At 36.8% G+C, this 20,033-nt stretch overlaps 1 protein-coding gene across 1 annotated transcript in view; it reads left to right on the top strand.

Moving 5' to 3' along the window:
* LOC107082566 (roundabout homolog 2-like) overlaps nucleotides 1–20,033 on the top strand; it is a 117,232-nt gene that overhangs the window by 2,209 nt on the left and 94,990 nt on the right. Inside the window, exon 2 of the mRNA XM_015371321.1 lies at nucleotides 2,347–2,673. Coding sequence (XP_015226807.1) covers nucleotides 2,347–2,673 — 327 coding nt within the window. The remainder of the gene's footprint in view (nucleotides 1–2,346; nucleotides 2,674–20,033) is intronic.

Here is a 20,033-nt window from a genome sequence, read left to right on the forward strand (position 1 = left end):
TATCTATCTATCTATCTATCTATCTATCTATCTATCTATCTATCTATCTATCTATCTATCTATCTATCTATCTATCTATCTATCTATCTATCTGTCTGTCTGTCCAAAATGAAGGGTGGAGTCTCATTAACAGCGTTTGTTAATGCAAATGTGAAGGGTAGAACACATTAAGTGTTGAGCTATTGTAGATAGAACTTGCTGCTTCAAAGCGGGAGCGCAGTAAGGCTGCTCATGGTGGTCATAATGTTAAGCCTAATCAGCACATGTTGTTGTTATTTTGACTGATCAGCACTCTCATCTTTTTGAGACTTGAGTTTTTGTTTTGTTATTTATTCATTTATTTATTTTTTGAGGTTTGTTTCTTATGATTGGCCCTTTTGCTTTCAATGCCTCATCCTAATCCACAAGTACAGTAATCCCAAGTAAAATATTAAGAATTCAGAATAAACTCGAAATAGATTACACATCTTTTTTCCAAGATTTTCATCTGAATAGGTGTGTAATTCTCTTTTGGTGATAAAGCTGCTTACTGCTTTCCATATACGGTATGTCTTTTTAGAGGATACCTATCTGAAGTTTACACTACTAATCCATATTCAGTTCTGTCTGGTAGAATGTTCTAGTGAGTAAACCATTAAGTGATTGATAGAGTGATAAGAGGAGCATTGTGATATTGTGTTACTGAGTCACAATTGGTCTGAAATTACCTTTGCAAATATTCTTTTTTTCATTTATGTTCATCAAACTATAAACATTGTTTGATGCGTCTCCAGGTTGGAAACCTAAATAGAATTCCTCAGAAATTTCCTCTCACCTTATATTGACTTTTATCAGTATGCCCCTGCTTATAATCCCTAAGGAAGTCTATTTTCTTCAGAGAGCCCTTGATTTTCTGCTTCAGTACCATGGACAGTTCCTGCTAAACACAAACTTGGAAAAAAGGCAGCTTATCCCAAGAAGGCTCCAGCTGTCACTACTGTAGAGCAGTCACCCTGTTCCACAAAACATTCTACATGCAGCAATAATACATCTGAAGATTTGTAAGATCCAAGTCATTGCTGTTTGCTGTTTTTTTCCTCACTCTGCTTACTTTTTGTGAAAGATATGCTACTCATCCAGATATGATTTAAGTCAATCTGTCTGCTCTGTACTCACTCATTTACATTCAGGGTCAGAGGGCTGCGTTGAGCATGAGTCGTTCAGAAAACAGGCAAATTCCCCCAACACCGTGCCAGTCCATCACAGAACTAAAAGACTGACAGGACCCCACAAGACCTGCCTGCTGTTGCTTGACAGTTACCAACCGCTGAGCCAGTGTGTCACCAACAACTTTAATAAACTAATTTAAATTCTACAGTCTGACAGCTTCAGTCTGAAAAGTGTCAGGGCAGACAGCATATTGCACAAAGTTAGTATTCCAGAAGAATCTGTTTGTTTCTGCACGATATCACACAACTAAGAAAAATGTGTTTTAAACAACATTGTAGGAGCATTTTTTTTTTTAACAAGGCTCATCACCTTACTTCACCCTGTGTTCTAAGCTAATGGAATGCTTTTTGTCAACATGTATTTATATCTTATTTATTACTTTGCGGTATAAAATTCTGCTTTAGCAGCTCAAACATCACACTCTCGCTTGATTGCGCACACACCTACACAAAGAGCAAATTTTATCATGTGCTCACACCCTCTGAAGGAGACTCGTCACCTCTGTAAACAAACAACATTCTTACTTCTCTTTCTGCTGAAGATAAAAAATCCTCTTATGAGTCATTATTTTAATTGTGATCAAACCTGTTTTAAGGTGATCTTTATGAAATAATAGCTGAAAGTCGCATTAAAATCCAAATTAAGAAAACAGTGCAATGGTAGGAGATGAAAAAGAGGGGTAAACTTTATTAATCCCCTCATATTACAGTAGAAAGTGAAACCTGTGGTTTAGCATATTCTGCAAAAAATGTGCAGAGACAACATGTTGGATGATGTCAGCTTTTAATGGAATGTGTTAAAGGAAAAGCTAATGACTTCTCAGCTCTTATCGGTGAAAGTAAACATGGAAGCACTCATTGTCAACTGAGAAAAACCTGATATTGATAAAGTTACTTTTTAAGAATTGCATAAAAATCACTGAGGAGTTTTATTCTTCGATCCTCTTTTTGTTCACAGAAAATATCTGAATGAATTTTCTTTTTGTTTTGGCTACTTTTTGTAAGTTGTAACTTCATATTAGTGAAAGATTACTTCTTGCCTCAATCTACGCATAGTTTGATTGTTGCCATTATATTGGATTAAAACCCTAGAATTACTGCTTAAACAGTACCTTTTACTCTCTTCTCTTCTGTTTAGGGTCCCGTGTTCGTCAGGAAGATTCCCCCCCTCGCATCGTTGAACACCCTTCTGACCTTATTGTATCTAAAGGTGAGCCAGCCACCCTCAACTGTAAAGCAGAAGGCCGCCCCACTCCCATGGTGGAATGGTACAAAGATGGAGAGCGTGTTGAGACAGACCGTGAAAATCCCCGTTCTCACCGAATGCTATTACCCAGTGGGTCCCTCTTCTTTCTACGCATCGTCCATGGACGAAGGAGCAAACCAGACGATGGCAACTATGTGTGTATCGCCCGTAACTATCTGGGAGAGGCTGTTAGCCGGAATGCATCATTAGAAGTTGCTTGTAAGTTTGACTTTTTACATAATTTTCTTTCCTTCAAAAAGGTTCTACCACAGTTGGTCAGGAGTAAGTGTTGTATTGCAGAAAAAATGGTCCCACAGGATGTCTAGAGTGAGGAACCCTTTTATAAAGTGTATAAAAATGTGTAAATGTTGCATCAGGAAATGGTAGAGTTCCTGTTAAATTAACCATGACAATATGGGGCAGTGGTGCTACAGGATCCATAGAAGGTGTCATCTATCATAATACACGAAACCTCACCTTTTTGGCTGAACCTACCAGTGCGAATGTTTGCATGCTCAACACCCGAGCATATGTGTGTGCGTGTACGAATCTGTTTTTCAGGCTGCTGGCTAGACCTGCTTGGATGACCTGTTTGAGTAATGTATGGGCAAAGCTGTGAACCCCTCCGGGGAGGAACAAAGAAGGGGGCAGAGTTTTAACCCAGCTAACTCCTTTTCACTGTTTGGAGTTGGAAAGATGCACCCAGCTCCCAGCCAGATCTCTCCCTGTGTGGGAGAAAGGCGCTCTGGGCTATTCACATTTCCATTATGTGCTAAACTGAGCTGATTTCTTGCCATGAACAAGATGCACACATGCTCGGACGCACACACTGATATACATGCATGCACATAAAAACAAAGAATGTCTGTGGATCTGTACTCACATACTGGGAATTGGAGGCCAGATGCATACTGGTTAGGTTTTAGATTTACCAAATTATATTTTCCCCCTTGTATCTTGGCTCATCAATGAACAAACATGACCAAGTCATTATCTGAAGATATTCTGAAGGTTTTGGAATTATACCACATATTTGAAAAAAAAAAATATATATATATGTATATATGTTTAAAAGTATTTTTTTTTTACTGTGGGTTATTTGTCATCTACTCTGGCTATGTTGGTGTCATTATTAGTAAATAAAGAAGTGGACAGAACAAGAAACAAAATAAGAGACAGGCACCATTTTGCTACACTATCTAATATCTTTTGGTAAATATCTTAGCATTCAGTGTTATTGCTTTTTTTTTTTGCTTTTTTTTGTACTGAGTTTTTACTGACTTTATACTAAATCCAAAGCCAATAAATTAGCAGGGGGAAAGTAAAGTATGTTCAAGTTTGGGGATTTAATAGGCTTTTTAACAAAAAAAAAATGAAAGAAAATCATTTGCCTTTGTTTTCCCAAACTCAAAGAAGCAGATGTAGACACATTCTCAATTTAAAGGTTTGGCTTTTCAAAAATCTTTAGTTCAAATTCATATTATACCAGTGAATTATTATTATTGTTTTGTGAATTCATGCCAGAGTTGTAAATTTAACTGCATCTGTACAATGTGTTTGGTGGTCAGGTTACTAGTAGAGCAACCCCTCTCTCACTCTAATCTCCATTTAAACCACACTCATATCACATTTACTCTGTATATCTTAAGCTGTTCTATCCCGTTTGAGGGTTGTGAATAATTCTACCACTCTCATAAAGAAACCAGAGACCCAAAACTGTCGTTACAGTTTCAAGAGGGAAAATGTTATGGCTGCTTCACTGATTCCCATGACTGAATAGAGGTTGAATTTGTGAACACAATGACTGTGTCAGAATGATTTTGTTGGGATTAACTGACTCTCTGTGGAGACAGTAAAGCTAATTTGCATGGGGTTGCTCAAATTAGCATTTGCAATTCTTTTTCAGGTTTAATTGTTTAATGAGGAATGGGATTTTTTTTTTTATACACTATAAGAGAGGTATGCCTTCATCAGCAGTAATATACATAAAATGAGATACAAGATGTTCCAAACCTAAATCAGCTAAGAGTAGATATTAAATAAAGCCTTAATGTCTGGCCTGGGGCAGCTCTGTCTGGTTTGTTGAAAGGATGAAATGATGTGAGTCTAGGATGATGTACTGCCACATGCAGAATCCCTGAAGCCATTCCTTGGCTCGCATCTGGCCAAAAATATGTTCATAGAATCAGTCTAGAGAGGGACGTGATTCTAAGGGATAAATGATTGCTCTTGGACAGACGGCTTTTACATGCTTAGCTCTTCTTTAGCTGTTCAGAGCTGCCACAGTACCTGGATAAGCTCTTATCTATAGTAGTGATTCACAAATTGCAGATTTTGTTGCAGATTTTCAATCATCAAAGCTTTGGGTTGCAGAGTGTGATTTCATCCAGCTAAAGTTTATATTTAAGATAAACGCACATTCGCACATAAACGCATTTTCTATTTTCAATGCTTTCTTTCTAATATTAGTATTAGATTTTCTGTTACCGCATCTGTATGTGGGAGAGGGCAGTTAGTGTTACAAAACTCTACAGGATTACACTTAAACTTCAAAACAAAAACAGTCTTTATTTTTATGAACCATCACCAAAGGTACAGCAGATACAGTACTGTACTTCTCCATTCATACCCATTTCAGTGTAGACCAAAATGATCAGTTTGGAAGTACACAAACATTTATGTTGGTTATGAAGTTTTCAAAATTGCTGCCATGATTTCCTGTTCCCGGGGGATCCATGGCAAATAGAATTGGACTCTTCAAGAAGATCAAATGCTCAACTAATTCTAGCCTTGCCGATATTGGCTAATATATCTCCTCTGCAAGGTATGAACAAAGATTTTTCATCTAAAATGACTTAATTGATGGATGGCATTCTTGCACTTATGGTTCCCCTCCAAATAATTTAAATCCTCAAACTCTGGCCTTGGTGATGCCTACAAAACTTTAGCCAATTCACTTTGAATACTGTTGAAAGTGGATTGGCTACTTGTTTGTCAGTCAAACATTTTGCGTACGTGCCTCCAGTACTTATTTACGTAGGCTCCAAGCGTTACTCATACGCTGTTTGGCTAGCGGTCGGCCATTATGCCAAAGCATGCAGAAGAACCCCTGCGCCTGTTTGCTGTTGCTGCTTTTTTTGAGCTATTTGTTCATTCTTTTGTGTAAACTGGAGCATCAATGGCCAAAATAATCCTGACAAACCTAACTGGAAAAGAAAGCCTTTTTTCGATGTAGTTGAAAAGAGGAGAGAAGGTGGGAGAGAACAAGCTGGCTAAGTGTGTGTTTAGGAGATTCTTTTCAGAGATGGCGTGCCCTGTAGGAGCAAATGGGCCCAAAAACTGCTCACAACACTTCTGCTGGACAAGTAAATTATGTTTGAATCTGTAGTAAGTTGTACTTGCAGCAGCGAGAGAACTTAAACAATTTGTAAATATAACTTGCAGTCATAATGCCAGCAGAGACCACTTCTTCTTATGGAAATTTCCTGCTGACTAGGTGCATACTGCATACTTTGCTGCCTCTATAAGTGAAATACAAAATTACGGGCGTAGAGAACTTTCGGGAAGGAGGGGGCACTGACACTGGCACTTAATTCAAAAATACACAAACAGCTGTTGGACATATCTTCCAGAACAGAGTCCCCTTTTGGTCTGTTTGGTTAGCATGGCGGAGCTCCAAGGCAGCGGCCAAGAGCAGCTCCTCTCGACAAAATATGCCGCTTAAAATGATACAAACTAGACATCAAACCCGCAACTATAATCACCAACGCCTGCTGGAGCTACAGTCTCAAAATGTTTTAAATACTGACATTTTTGACGCGGAGCTGCGGAGTGCTACGGACGGATGTCAACAAGAAAACCGAGGAAATTAACGGTGGAGGAAGAGATACGCAAGACGGAGTAAGCGGGTCTACAGAATTGGCTAACTGAGAAGCTAAAGAGAGATCCCCACAGACCACTGCTTCAATCAATCCTGCTCTCCAACCTCCGCTCGTTGGAAAACAAAATGAATAATCTCCCACTGGAACTCTCTTCAAAAAAGGCAATATGTAACTACTGCGCCATCATTCTGAAGGGTCTTAGTTGCGTCCAGCCGTACCGGACGGTGCTGTTGGCCTGTGGGGGGTTGATGCTGTACCACGCCGATAGAAACAAGAGCTCTGTGTGAATGGATGCTCCTCTGAGACTGTTCCCAGGCAATCTTCGGCATCTAAAGGGGAAGCAAAGCCCTCTGCAGGTGAAAAGGAGGAGAGCACTCTAGATGCTTCCCTGCCAAATGCTTAAACATCTGATTAATTAGATTCTTCATGTCTTTTTTTAAGATCTCATGTTTTAAATGATGAAATTAAATATTGCTGCAAAACGTAACATTATTAGATGTATAATTTTCATAAAGAGTGAAGTAAGCTGCCTTTGTTTCAATTGTAGTAGCTCTGTCTACACAAAACCAATCAGTATAATTTCACCCCTTTTTTGAGCAAAATATTATATTTACAGAGATGCAGAATCCTCTGACATCTCAGGTGGCTGCAGGTTCTTGCCTCTCATCCTGCGGCCAAAATGGGATAGGAGGACACGGGCAGAAGAAATAGCTGTGGGGATGAGAGATCTGTTTCTTTAACAGTTCGCACACATCTGCAAATTTTCTAATGGGCTGTGGCACTGCGTCTCAACCATTGGTTCAGAAAATGTAGCAAAACTAGAGGGGTGCTGTTCCCCTGGGAGCATTTCCGCTGTACAAGCTCAATTTTGGTGGCTTGTCATGCATTTCTTGAGATTGGGTCTGACTGAAAAATTTGACAAGGCATTATTCACTCCATCTGATGCAAAACACTTGAGCTGTTTAAGGTGGCAGCAGAGCTTAAAATATGTAAATTATGCGAAACATGACAGACAAATCTACAGCAGGCAGCTTGGCAAAACAAATAACATACCTCAGAACATTTGTTTCCTATTAATTAGGCACTTTCTACAAAAATATTCTTTTATACTTGATTGCTAGTAGAGGCAATTACACAGACTCCATGTCATTATAAAAATATGAATATATATGATAATTATGTTTTATAACGTGTCTTAAAACAGTGTTCATTAAACATTGAAGATTTTCGTATTTCATCCCCTTTTAACCACAAACTCCATCATATTTTCTGGTACTTAAAGGATTGACCAGCATGTAGTTGAAAATATAAATATTAAAACTAAATTAGATATGGTGTTATTTTATTTTCTCTTTAAGATATGTTTTTTTCTTTATTTGGCGAATTTGACATACTGTATCATATTTTTTCATCCTGTACTATTTTTATAATCCTACTACATATTTTACTCAGTTTTGATGCCTGTGGCTTTCCTCAGTTATTAGTCGTGCTTAACCAACAGGGGACAACATCAACATATTTTTATTCTCTGTGCATGCTTATTTAATCTCTATTAAATCTTTTAGTATGCTGCACATGTAGAATGATGGATTTTCAGGGGAAATGTATTACAAGGCTTGCGTTAGATGAAAACGAATGCATAAACCCTTCTACCCTTTCTTTCTTTTATCATGGAAATAAGTAAAGCAACATAAAGACACCAAAGAGAATCAAAAATTGATCTTTACAGTCACATATTTACAATATTGGGTCATGGGCCATGAAAAGCGTCCAAACCTCAAGTATTTCCACCTCTGTTCAAATTCGATTTCCTGAGCAGTCACATTGGCTCCGTATTCAATGCAAATGATAACATCAACCATTTCACAGAGAAATGAGGCCATGTCTGTTTATGATTTGAAGGTCTTGTTGCTTATCTTGATAAAAAAAACTTGTGTTTTTTATTCTGGCTTGCCACTTGATTTTCACACGCAGATCTTGGCTTTCACCAATCAGAAGTCACCTGCAGTTTTTATCACATCCTTAAGATCACCAAGTCAAAAACTACAGCTGAGCTCTGTGTCTGAGCTAAAAGCTCGGTGGCATAAAGATCTATGTAACCTCGAGGCCACCAGTGGACTGGCACTAATCACCACAGCGAGGGGCTGATGATGGAATTAGAGCAGCTCCCTGTAACTATTAAGAAAAGGACAGTAAGAAATAAACAGTGATGTGCTGAAGGGAGCTGTAGGCGAAGTAGCAGTTTTGAACAATATTTAATATACGAAAATCTCATGTTGTGCATTTGTATTCTGCAGATGATTTAGCGCTCGTCTTTACATCTAAATAGAAAGATCATGTGTTTTCAGACATTATAAAAGAAAAACACGCTATTATTTAAAATTAATCTGTTCAACTGCTTATAGCATCTATGTACAATCTTTGAAAGAGAAGCAGGATGAAAATCAGGAACCTTACTTAGAAGCCCTAAAGAATTACCCAGAAGTTTGCACTAATGTACCCATGAGCTTGCTGTTTATGATTAAATCATATGGCTCTGGGTGCTCAGCTCTGCCAACCCTGTTCTCAGTTTCTGCTGTTGACAGTGCAGTTAGGAAGGCCAACTCCTGAACTCATGTGATTAGACAGCTAAGAAAAAGCTTAAATGCCCTACAGCTTTCATTTTCACAGAACTGAACTCCTTCGTACTAAAGTAGCTTGTAGCTGTTTTTAAGACTGACACAAACTTAAGCAAATATTGGCAAAAAGAACTTCAGAACCTTGCGATGAGATATACGATGACAATGGAAGACATATTGTTGGCATAACTCTTTTTTTCAGTTTAGGTTCTTGGCAGGGGTTCAGATTTTATTGAATACCTTTTCATCTTGTTGTTCTATTTTTGGTTTAATTGCTGTTTTTGTTTAATATACATGTCTCATTGTGTATCATATATTTTTCTTTATTTAATTTGAAGATTCCTGTAACACTTAATGTTTCATGCACACCTTAGACTTGGATTTTCAAGAAATCTCCTTTTTTTTCTCAGTATGTCAGAGTCCACACAGAGGTGTCCAAGGTATGGAAGCAGAACTAACTTGAGCATTTTGTTCCCTGTTTTGTTGAAGACAGTGAAAAAAGCAGCTAGCATCTGGTGCTAACTGGACCATGCTCTCTCCTTGGAGGTCTGTGCATTTTTAGATTCGGTAAGTTAGCTGAGGGCTAGCATCTGGTGTTAATTGGACCATGCAAACACCTTTAAGAGCTCTGGTGCACTTTCTTACAGTTGGTTGGAAGAAGCATATGTCTGGCGTGAAGGAGCACACAAACTGCATGTATTCTGCTGAAGGTTGTTATAGCTGTTAACATTGGTTTTGATAGTTTTTAAAAAGCAGCTGTATGATTGCAGGATCCCCGGGTGTTTTCCAGACATATGTACAAATGTTTCCATTACTTTTTAATGTAACAGTGTTATTTCTTTTATTTGTTTATTTCATATACACAACAAGCATGAGTCAATATGAGATTCTAATGATAAACAAATATTTAAAAATACCACAGTTTCCCTGGATTAGGTATTAACAGACTCTAGTAAGACAAATGTATGACTTGATCTATTTGTTTGTATTGGAAACAGCGTTTCAATTGAAGTTCCATCATATTAAGCGAACAGTGCTACCTTAATAAGATGTCTATAAGTATCCGTCAGTGTTCAGAACTTAAGTGTCCAGATTTTCTTTACATGTATTTTCTAAATAAGCCAATCTTTCTTTCTTGTATTTATAAAAAAGGGCACTTTTACTGCATGGACCAAACAGCCAGAAAACAGCAATTCCCAGCTTCTACGGAAAGATGTAAATTTAAAATGTACTCATTTATCAATATTAAATAAAGCAAACTATTCCTACAGCTACAAAAATAATAGGATTCACATTTATTAATATAGTTATAATGGTCTAATTTATAAGACTTCTTTTGGTTCGATTCAGCAAAAAAGTAGAATAGCCAACCATACAGTAGATCGTTTTTAAAAGGTGATGGTTTAGTAATAGTCTATTGAAATTGTGTTACTTTTTGAAGCACAACCTTACTCAGCATCATTTTAACAATAATTAATTGGGCTATTTATTTAGGTAGCTATCCTGCATTCTTCTTATTTACAGGTATGCCTCTTTTAGCTTGTCAGCTAATGTTTTATAGCAGTGTTACCTGAAGAAGAGCAATTGTGGGCTCTTTTATTTTCCATGTTTTATTTTTTTTCTGGTGTTTGTTACAGTAGTAAATATACTTCAATTATCGAGTATTTCCATGTAATATTGTGTAAAAAGTAGAAGCATTTTCAGGTCTCTGACGTGTAGTGCACAATGTGTGGTGCACAATATCAGGTAGAGTTACTTTTTTATATACTGCCTAAGAAAATTCCAGGCACTCTGGCTATTCCTTTTGCATCTCATTTTAAGAGGTTTAAATCTAGTTGAAACTCTTTGTGTTTTCAAATTATTATTATTTTTTTCTACTTTAGATCTTCATATAGGCAAACAACTACATTTCATTATATCTTCAACTTTATCAATTTAGAGTTTATATTTTTAGTGGATAGTAAAAGTTTTTAATGTATTATGTGTGCAAAATATATGATTAAACATATATTTTTACTATAATAGTATTCATTTTAAGGTTAGTTTCTTATTTTGTATCTCAAGATTGTATCTTTTTTTAAGGTTTGATTGAACTGATATGAATCCCCCTCAATATGTGTACATGTATTAGATAAATGTGTTGCTTGTATTTTATTACATTCCTAAGAAAGACTAGATGTTGCTGCATAATCACAAAGTTTCAGAGCAAAAAAAAACAATAGGGCTGAATAAGGATCTCATGCCTCAGCAACTGACAACAATGTGCTTTTCATTAGCTTTGAAGAAAATGTTTGTATTCAAATATTGACAAGCACAAAGAACAGGAAGTCTTTACATGGATAACCTCTATCCATTATCCATCACAAATGTGCTAGCTAGAAATTCCCAAAAGACCATCAGTTTTCCCCTGAGAAAATATAATTCGATGAAAGGATTGCCTAGATCAGTTGTTGGCTACTGTGGCCAGTATTGGATTTCAATAACCAATTATTTCAAGAAACAGCTGATGTCTGACATGCTTTTCTAGGCTTATTACCCAGATATGTATTTTTCTTTTGTTGCAGTATAAAATTCATTGTTAATATGATTAATAATTATTTAGATATTAAAATCATATGTACTATTTGGTATAACAATATAAATAATTGAAAATAATTATGTAAGTGAATGCATTTTGTCTATTTCTCTTCATAATGTCCATGAAAATTTAAAACGATGACTAATATTTGTTCACATGGATATATTCATTAAATAATTTCACAGTTACAAATTTCCCAAATAAACCATTAGCTTGCCATCACTATCCTTTAGAAGAGCAGTTAAGTCTTTATTGTTTCAGAAAATACTATATTTGCCCACATGCTTCTTTCTAAATACAAATGCTGTTTTGCAAACTTTAACTGGACTTTTAAAAAAATACTTTTTTTTTTTTCATTTCATCCTACACTATAGTTTGTACAAATGAGAAATGAAAGAAATAGTTGTCACATATTTGACTAGAATTATTAAAGGAATTTAATTCAGCTCCATTAATCCATCACCAGTTTTTGTCCTTGCTCCAATCAAATGTATTTATTTATTTATTTTTTAATAAATATATTTCAATGATTAGAGCAGGTTTAGTTCAATTAAAAGATGGAAAACTTTTACAATTTTGGAATGTTTTTAATATTACAGGCAATTGTGGACTTATATGCACTATGTATGATGAAAAACCTGATATTTTTTATTTTAATATATGATACTGATAAAAAAAAATAACAAGCAGGTGAAATAAGTGTCGAAAGTCATAAAATTCAGTCATAAATTAGACTGACAGTCAATGTTTTGTAAGGAAGCACAATCTCTGGGTAAAGGTCATAGTGGTTCAGGCTGCTTGTATAAAACCATCACAGCATATGACTGACGATACATGGGAGAAAAGATTCATTTTATGTTCTGAAGGTACAGGTAGAGAATCTTTAGGGAAAGGTTGAGGAAACTGTAGCTGCCAGCTTCAGATTTCTCACTTCAAGGGAAAAATCTTTAAATAGCAAGAAGTTACAAGAAGCTTAACACTTATGTTTTGTGTTAAAGCAAAACTGTATTAGAAAATGCTTTTGTAAACACCTGATTATTATGGATAAACTGCATCTGTGGTTTATTTATTTGACCCTTCCTTCCCTTTTAAAGAGAAAGCTGCAATGGGTTTTATCCTGATTGATAAATTGAGTTTGGCAAGGACTGGTCCACAAAATCCATTTTCAATATGACAGAATGCTAAATTATTCATTACTCTGTGCTTTTCAAATGAAATGTGTTGGATGCGATACATAGTACAATATTGGCTATAATTTAATGCAGTCATGTTCGAACATCTAAATTTGAAGTATGGCTTTGCATCTATTTTTAAATGAGCTGGCACTGGCTTAAAGTACTCCATTAGCAAACTGTCAAATGAGGCATTCACCCTTCCTTAAAGGTATAGTTGTAATTCATAACTCCCGTCAAAAGGACACGTTTTTGGAGTGGAGTTTCTCAACCGAAATTTGGGCAGGCTAAATGACCTCTAGAAAAATCCAGTTATACAGAAAAAAGATGAAATTACCAGGCCACAATTGCTAGAAGATTTTTTTTGAGAAATGTGTTGTTTTCTGTTTTGCTGTCAATCCAATTGGTGCACTACAAAAGATGGATAAAATCTACTACTTTTCTACAACTTTTCCTCACATCATTGGGATTATGTGTATCTAACCAATATCCAGTAGGCTGTCACTTTCCAACTATCTACACACAACAAGCACATAAGTTTGACGGTATCCTCAGGTATATACAAACGTTGGAATTGGCATGATCTGGGCCTAAAGTCAGTTCAGCATGACTTTCATATTCTTTCACTTGTCTGGGATTCATGGAGAGAGTGAAAAACAACTCCAACTAACAAGACGGACTTTGTAGATAGTTCATTATTTATGCAGTTTACCCACCTATTCACCCAATGTAGGCCAAATCGCTGCTATAACAGCTAAGTGACTGCTAAGACTTCCGTTTGTCCATTCATTCAACTCCATCACCCAAGTCCTTACAGGAATCCCCAACCACTCTTAGCTATTCTGTGATTCACAAAAAGTGGAGAGTGATGGTTACTGTGCAGCATAAAGTGTCATCAGTCTTCCTTGATGCACACCTGAGTGAGTAAAAAGGTCCTAGAATATCCAGAAGTCTGATTAATTCATGAAATCCCCTGCACCCCCAAACCTATGCACTCAAGGAACTGTTCCTCATGCCTTTTACCTGGAATAGGTTATTTAATAAATAAATGTTCAACACTAGACAAAGTAGGGCTATCTGCTCAGTGACTGCCTTCTGCATCCTGATGTGTGCCAGTTTTTTGTTAATCGATGTAAAAAGCAGCCCTTGTTCCATGTTGACTTTTGTGAATGTAAGAAATTCCTGCTGTTGCTACATGGATGGGTAACTTCAGAGGAGCTATGTTAAAGGTCTGCATAAGAAAATAGTTGGATGGCTCGCCAGCAAGAGCATCCATGCTTTTAACTTTCTATACTCGCATTTTATTGTCTGCATGGGTTCATTTAGGATTATTCCTTATGCTTTTTCTTATTTCTTATTTTTCAACATTAATTTCTTTTATCTCACAATAATGGGTCATTCAATCAGGTTTTTACGTCTGTGCCCCCCTATAACTTGTTCAAACTATTGCTTTATGTGAATTCACATAAAGCAATTCAAATTCAGAACATTTACAATTGTAATTAGTTTCTCAGGTGCTGGATTATAGTGGCAACTTCTGGAATATAAATTTGTACTTTGTCATTTACTGCATGCTTTAAGTAGACCTACAGTAAATCCCCATGTCAGCAAGACAAATCCCTTTTTGTAAAATCAAAACGATTGTGTACACTTGTCATGAGCTGACCAAGGCAGCTTAATTTCATGGATAATTTAAAATACTTCACTATAAAAAGATGATCATGTTTGTAATTATATTTTTTGTACGATGAATACTTCATATTCAAAAAAACCTCTTTACATAGTTTTATTTTTACCTTCAACACATCCGTTTTTGAGCTATGTTTAAAGGAAATACACCAACAGACGTACTTTATGACCCCCTGACAGATATTGTCTTGGTGTCTTCTTATACTGTCGAAACAGCCATGAACTAAGAAGGTATAGGCTTTTACACCCCTTGATGTCTACTGTGATATTTTGGATCATGACTTATTCTACTAATTGCTTATGTCATATACTGAGATGTGGAAAATTAAAAGTTGAGACATGTTTTTTTTTTTTTTTTTTTTGAAAAATCTCACAGATCCTGGAATGTATAGACATCTGTGGAATTTAGATACCTGAAACCTGATACTGTGCTCCACAAACAATATCTGGCCAATTTTTTCTTTGTCCACAGAGGTCCTTCATTTTTTAAAAAGCTTGTTTTTGTTGCGCTGCCTCCCTAAAGGCAGCACACCATGATATAAACATCATGATATAAACAACATGATATAAACACGAAAGATCCATGTAAATAGTATTGTTGTGAAAAGGATATGTTTCAGTCATTACCAAAATCCATGAAATAGTAACACTGTGAGATAAAGCCCCACATATGCAATCTGATGTAGGGTAAAACAGTGGGCTGCATGTTGGTGCGGTTTGTAGCACTGGTGCCTTGTAGCAAGGAGGTCGGGGGTTTGATCCCTGGCCTATGGTCTTTCTGCATGTTCTGTTTTTCAAGTTGATTACAAATATTCATATGTATGCAAGTTTGTCCGCCAACGGAGGGACATGACGGCAAAAATGAGCGGGGATCTAGGTGGTTAAAAAGGGTCCCAACGTTCTCGCGCAGCTCGCTCTTTTAGCTGGTCCACCTTCAGAAGTTGTTTTCCACAATTTCAGTCATAAAAGCAAAACAAGACGGCCTCCTGTCTGCGGCACTGTCTGCGGTGACCTACAATTTGGGAGAGGTGCAGCAGAGCTTCTGCGGAGGGGGCGGAGACGTCTTTTTGTTCACTGCGACACCTATGCCGACGACCTAGTTTCGAAGTATAAATCTGGCATTAGTGGACAGTGTGAAACGACTTTTGTACAGAAACACTGTGCTGCTAGAGAAAAAGGGGATCCAGGGTTTCGCTTGCCATTTTTGTGTTAAGAGGGTGGAGGCTGTATTGTCTCATGATGGTTATGAATCACTAGCATGCGAGTCTTGGCAACTGAAAAAAGGAGAAACCTCGGCAGCTGAAAAAAGGAGAAGTCTTGGCAACTGAAAAAAAAGGAAGTCTTTTCGACTGGAAAAAGGGGAAGTGTTGTACATGTGAGCAGTACTGCCATTTAGCATTGGAGAAGAGCCTGCAAGAAGTTTAAGGATATAAAATGAGATGGATGCTGTTTTAGTCTGCTCAGTCTTTGTTTCAGAGATTGGATAACTCAACGTTGGCAGCCGAGAAGGGAAAACACAATTCTGATGGCTTTCGAAGCTGAGCCAGTTTGCTTCCCTTCTCGCTTTTCTGTTTTCCAACCAACATTGATAGATCATGACAACTGATCATCATTTTTTGAAATTTCTACCTGGTCAGTAAAGTTGGGTATAGAATAGGAACTGAAGGTCTTATTCGGTTTGTTTTGGCCAAAATTTAATAAAACAACATCCTGGTAACTTTTTAGTTGCTAGATAATTTATTGACCAATTTTCAAGTGCAGTTGTATGAGAACAGAAGGCTGTTGTGAACCGGAGAGTCGATCAGGTAGGGTTGTATCCTGGCTGCTAATACAACTATCGCGTTCGATGAAAAAGAATGTGGCTTTGGGAAGATTATTCCTTATGCTTTTTCTTATTTCCTATTTTTTAACATTGCTTTCTTTTATCTCACAATAATGGGTCATTCAATCAGGCCCCCTATAACTTCACACTATTGCTTTATTTGAATTCACATAAAGCAATGGTAAATTCAGAAAATTTACAATTGTAATTAGTTTCTCAGGTGCTGGATTATAGTGGCAACTTCTGGATTATGAATTTGTACTTTGTCATTTACTGCATGCTTTAAGTAGACCTAAATCCCCATGTCAGCAAGACAAATCCCTTTTTGTAAAATCGAAGTGATTGTGTACACTTGTCATGAGCTGACCAGGGCAGCTTAATTTCATGGGTAATTTAAGATACTTCGCTATAAAAAGATGACAGTGTTTGTTATAGTTTTTGTAGGGGGAATACGTCATATTAAAAAAATATATATATTTTTACATAGTTTTATTTTTACCTTTGACACATCGGTTTTTGAGCTATATTTAAAGGAAATACACCAACAGACGTACTTTATGACCCCCTGACACATATTGTATTGGTGTCTCTTTTACTGTCGAAACAGCCATGACCTATGAAGGTATAGACTGTTACATCTCTTAAGGTCTGCTGTGATACTTGGGATCAAGTTGAGACATGTTTTTTTTTTTTTTTGAAAAATCTCACAGATCCTGGAATGTATAGACATCTGTAGAATTTAGATACAAAGGCAACACCTGAAACCTGATACTGTGCTCCACAAACATTATCTGGCCAAGTTTTGCTTTATGTTATTTATATTTTCACAATTTGATTCTTCCCAAACCTTTTTTTTTTTTTTTTACTCAATGACTCCGTATTTAGTTTTCATTAAAAAGTTTGAAGCCTTTAATAAAAGGTTGGATTCTTGCTTAAAATAAATTACGCATAGGACCACTAAGATTGTATTTCTTTTTTTCTGTTTTTTTTTTTTTATTTAGGGTTAATAGAGTAAATGTACGGAAGAGGATTAGGGCCAGTGGAAAAAATAAAAAAGTTAACAGATTTTTACATATTATTTCAGTTTAGTATGGGAAAAAAAGTCAGAATTCTGACTTTTTTCTCAGAATTCTGACTTTTTTTCCCATACTAAACTGAAATAATATGTAAAAATCAGTTAACTTTTGGGTGAATTCAGTTCACCCAGCCATGTGGATCTCACAGGGTCCCTATCTGAGGTAATACCCAATAGATTCGGAGATCCAATAACCCAGGTTGGTATGCTGTCTCATAGCTCCGTAGGAATGTCAGGAGGGAGGAGCTGAGCATAGATGTGGCAACAACTCACCATATGAATGCTGTAGTTTATTTCAATGAGCCAGTGGATTATAAAATGTGTACCAATTGTAACCATAGGGAGGGAGAAGAGCAAAAACAGATATTTTAACCCAGGCAGAATAGATATGTTGATGAGTGAAGTGAAGAGTCAGATAGAGATGTTTTGTAGCCACTAGTGGTGGCATGACAAATAAAAGGAAGTATTATGATTGGAAACAGAGTCTGGTGTATGGACTAATCGTATCAACAAGGATACCCAAGAGATTGGGTAGTACTGTTCTTTGTGTTTGTTGCAATATTTCGGCTTTTTTGGATAAATCCACTGTATTATTTAGTTTTTAAAAGTTGCTTTAGGCAGAGAGTTTATTTATTTAATTTAAATATATTTAACACCTGTGGTTGCAAATAGCCACAGGTTAACAGCTGTAAACAATTAGTAGAAAATAAGTTGTTCAAAAAGCTGCAAAGTAGCCCACCAACCATCTGCTAGATTCACTGCATGCAAAATGTTCCGCTACATCACCTTAATATATCTTTATAGATTTTTGGACTATATTTTTTCTTTAATAAACTGCAGCCTGAAGTTATGAACATACAAGTATAATTTCAAAATATATATAAAAATATATACAATGCAATGCTGCTTATGTATTTATTTGTATTACCTAACTACTCTGCACCCAGCTACCCTTACGTTCCCCTTGTTCATTGAAGTAGTGCACACTATCCTCCTGATGAAAAGGAGTGGCATGGGTCCGAGATGTCTTCTCTCCAATACTGAAACCCTTTTACACAATGATCCAGGAAAAATGCTCTACAGAATCTGATCTGCTGATATACCAGTCCTCATCATCGGTCAGGTAATCTCGGTGTTTCCTAAAAAACATGTTCTCTCCTAATTCTCCCCGTAACAAAGTCTCCAGGGTATTTAAAGTATACAATGTGCAACATAATGCAAGGGTTTCACATATGATATGAAAATGTTTACAGCAATCCGTGTAAATTCCTCACACCTTGTTAGAAAGTGTTGCATGTGTTTATCTAAGGAATTACTCACTCTCTTGAAATGAATGATGGTGTGAAAACATTTAAATATTGTGCAAATGAGCTGCTCATAAGGTCCTCAAGTATAGTTATGTTCACTAGTGTCGGCGCAAATTATATTTCAGTATTGAATACTTGTACATTAATATTCTTGTTTCTGTTAGATAGACCATTCCAGGATCAAAACAAACAAAAACTAAATGACCATTTGATAATATCTACTGCATCAACAAGATGGAGAAAAGGCAAAAAAAAAAAAATGTATTTTTTGTGCAAAGGTGTTGGTGAATAAAAATATGGTGGTTCCCAGGTTAGTGGGTTAGCATGGCCTCATGCTCCAGTAGTTAATGTGCACTAGTCTGTTGCTACAGATGCTGTCTGCACGGGGACAGCAACTGAAGAGTGACCAGCATGGCTCAGTGTAGGGATGACGGACGGCATGTTCCAGAACAGATGTTTCCAGCTTTTGTGCGTTCGTCATTTGAGCTTTAATCTGGTCAGTGAAGGGCATTAAAGTATGTCAAAAGGCACAGAGAGGCTGTGTGGGGACCCCAGCTGTCAGCCCTGAGAAGACCCCCACCCCACCTCCACCCTCCTTTAAAAGTCTTCACCAGTAATTTAAAATTCCCTTCTACATTATGAGGCACTCTCTTGTTAAATCTATAATCATAAAAGCAGAAAAAATCCAAAGCTGCATAGTTTTTAATTGGCTAAGAATTAGGCCACATGGAGTATTGTTAAAACCTGCAGAGATTATGCATTATGCTTAAATCTTTGGAGATTATGCAATGCGTCCATTTTCTCTGATTGCCTCTTTGTATTATTTTTCCTGACTGCACCATGCCAAAACAAACCAGTCCTTTTATCCCCCTCTCTTCTTTAATAGCATACCTCATTCTCTTCTCACTCTCCTCTCAATTCCAGTCTCCATACTCTCTTCTCTCCCTCTGTGATTCTTTCCCCTTCCCTCTCCTTGCCACCTCTCTCCTTCTCCTCCTCAGAGCCCCTGGCAGTCTCCCCACAAGTGATGTTCTCCTGGCCAGATGATGCATGCATATCTCTTGTGTCTCCCTGATGCTAACGCTCGTCGACATTTGCACGGCATTGTGGGATTCTGCTCTCGGTCATATTTCATGTAATGATGAAAATGATGATGGTGATGAGGATTCAGGAAGTAGTGTTTGTGTGTGTGTTAATGTGTGATGGAGGTGGTGATGGTGGGGGGGACTTCTATTTTTGCCCTTGTTTTCTTCTATATCAATCATTGAAGTTTGGTAAGTGATAGAAAATGGGCTGTCAAAAAAAGTTAAGGACTACTCCCCTTCCAGCATCATTACTGTAGATCTCTTAAGTGTATATTCCCTTTTTAAATACCAGGTTTTTATGAAATATATAAACAACTTATCCTACCTTTAATGGGACATATTTCCTCTATTT

This window comes from Cyprinodon variegatus, unplaced genomic scaffold (assembly GCF_000732505.1).
Source record: "Cyprinodon variegatus isolate N-32 unplaced genomic scaffold, C_variegatus-1.0 Scaffold56, whole genome shotgun sequence".
Lineage (NCBI taxonomy): Eukaryota > Metazoa > Chordata > Actinopteri > Cyprinodontiformes > Cyprinodontidae > Cyprinodon > Cyprinodon variegatus.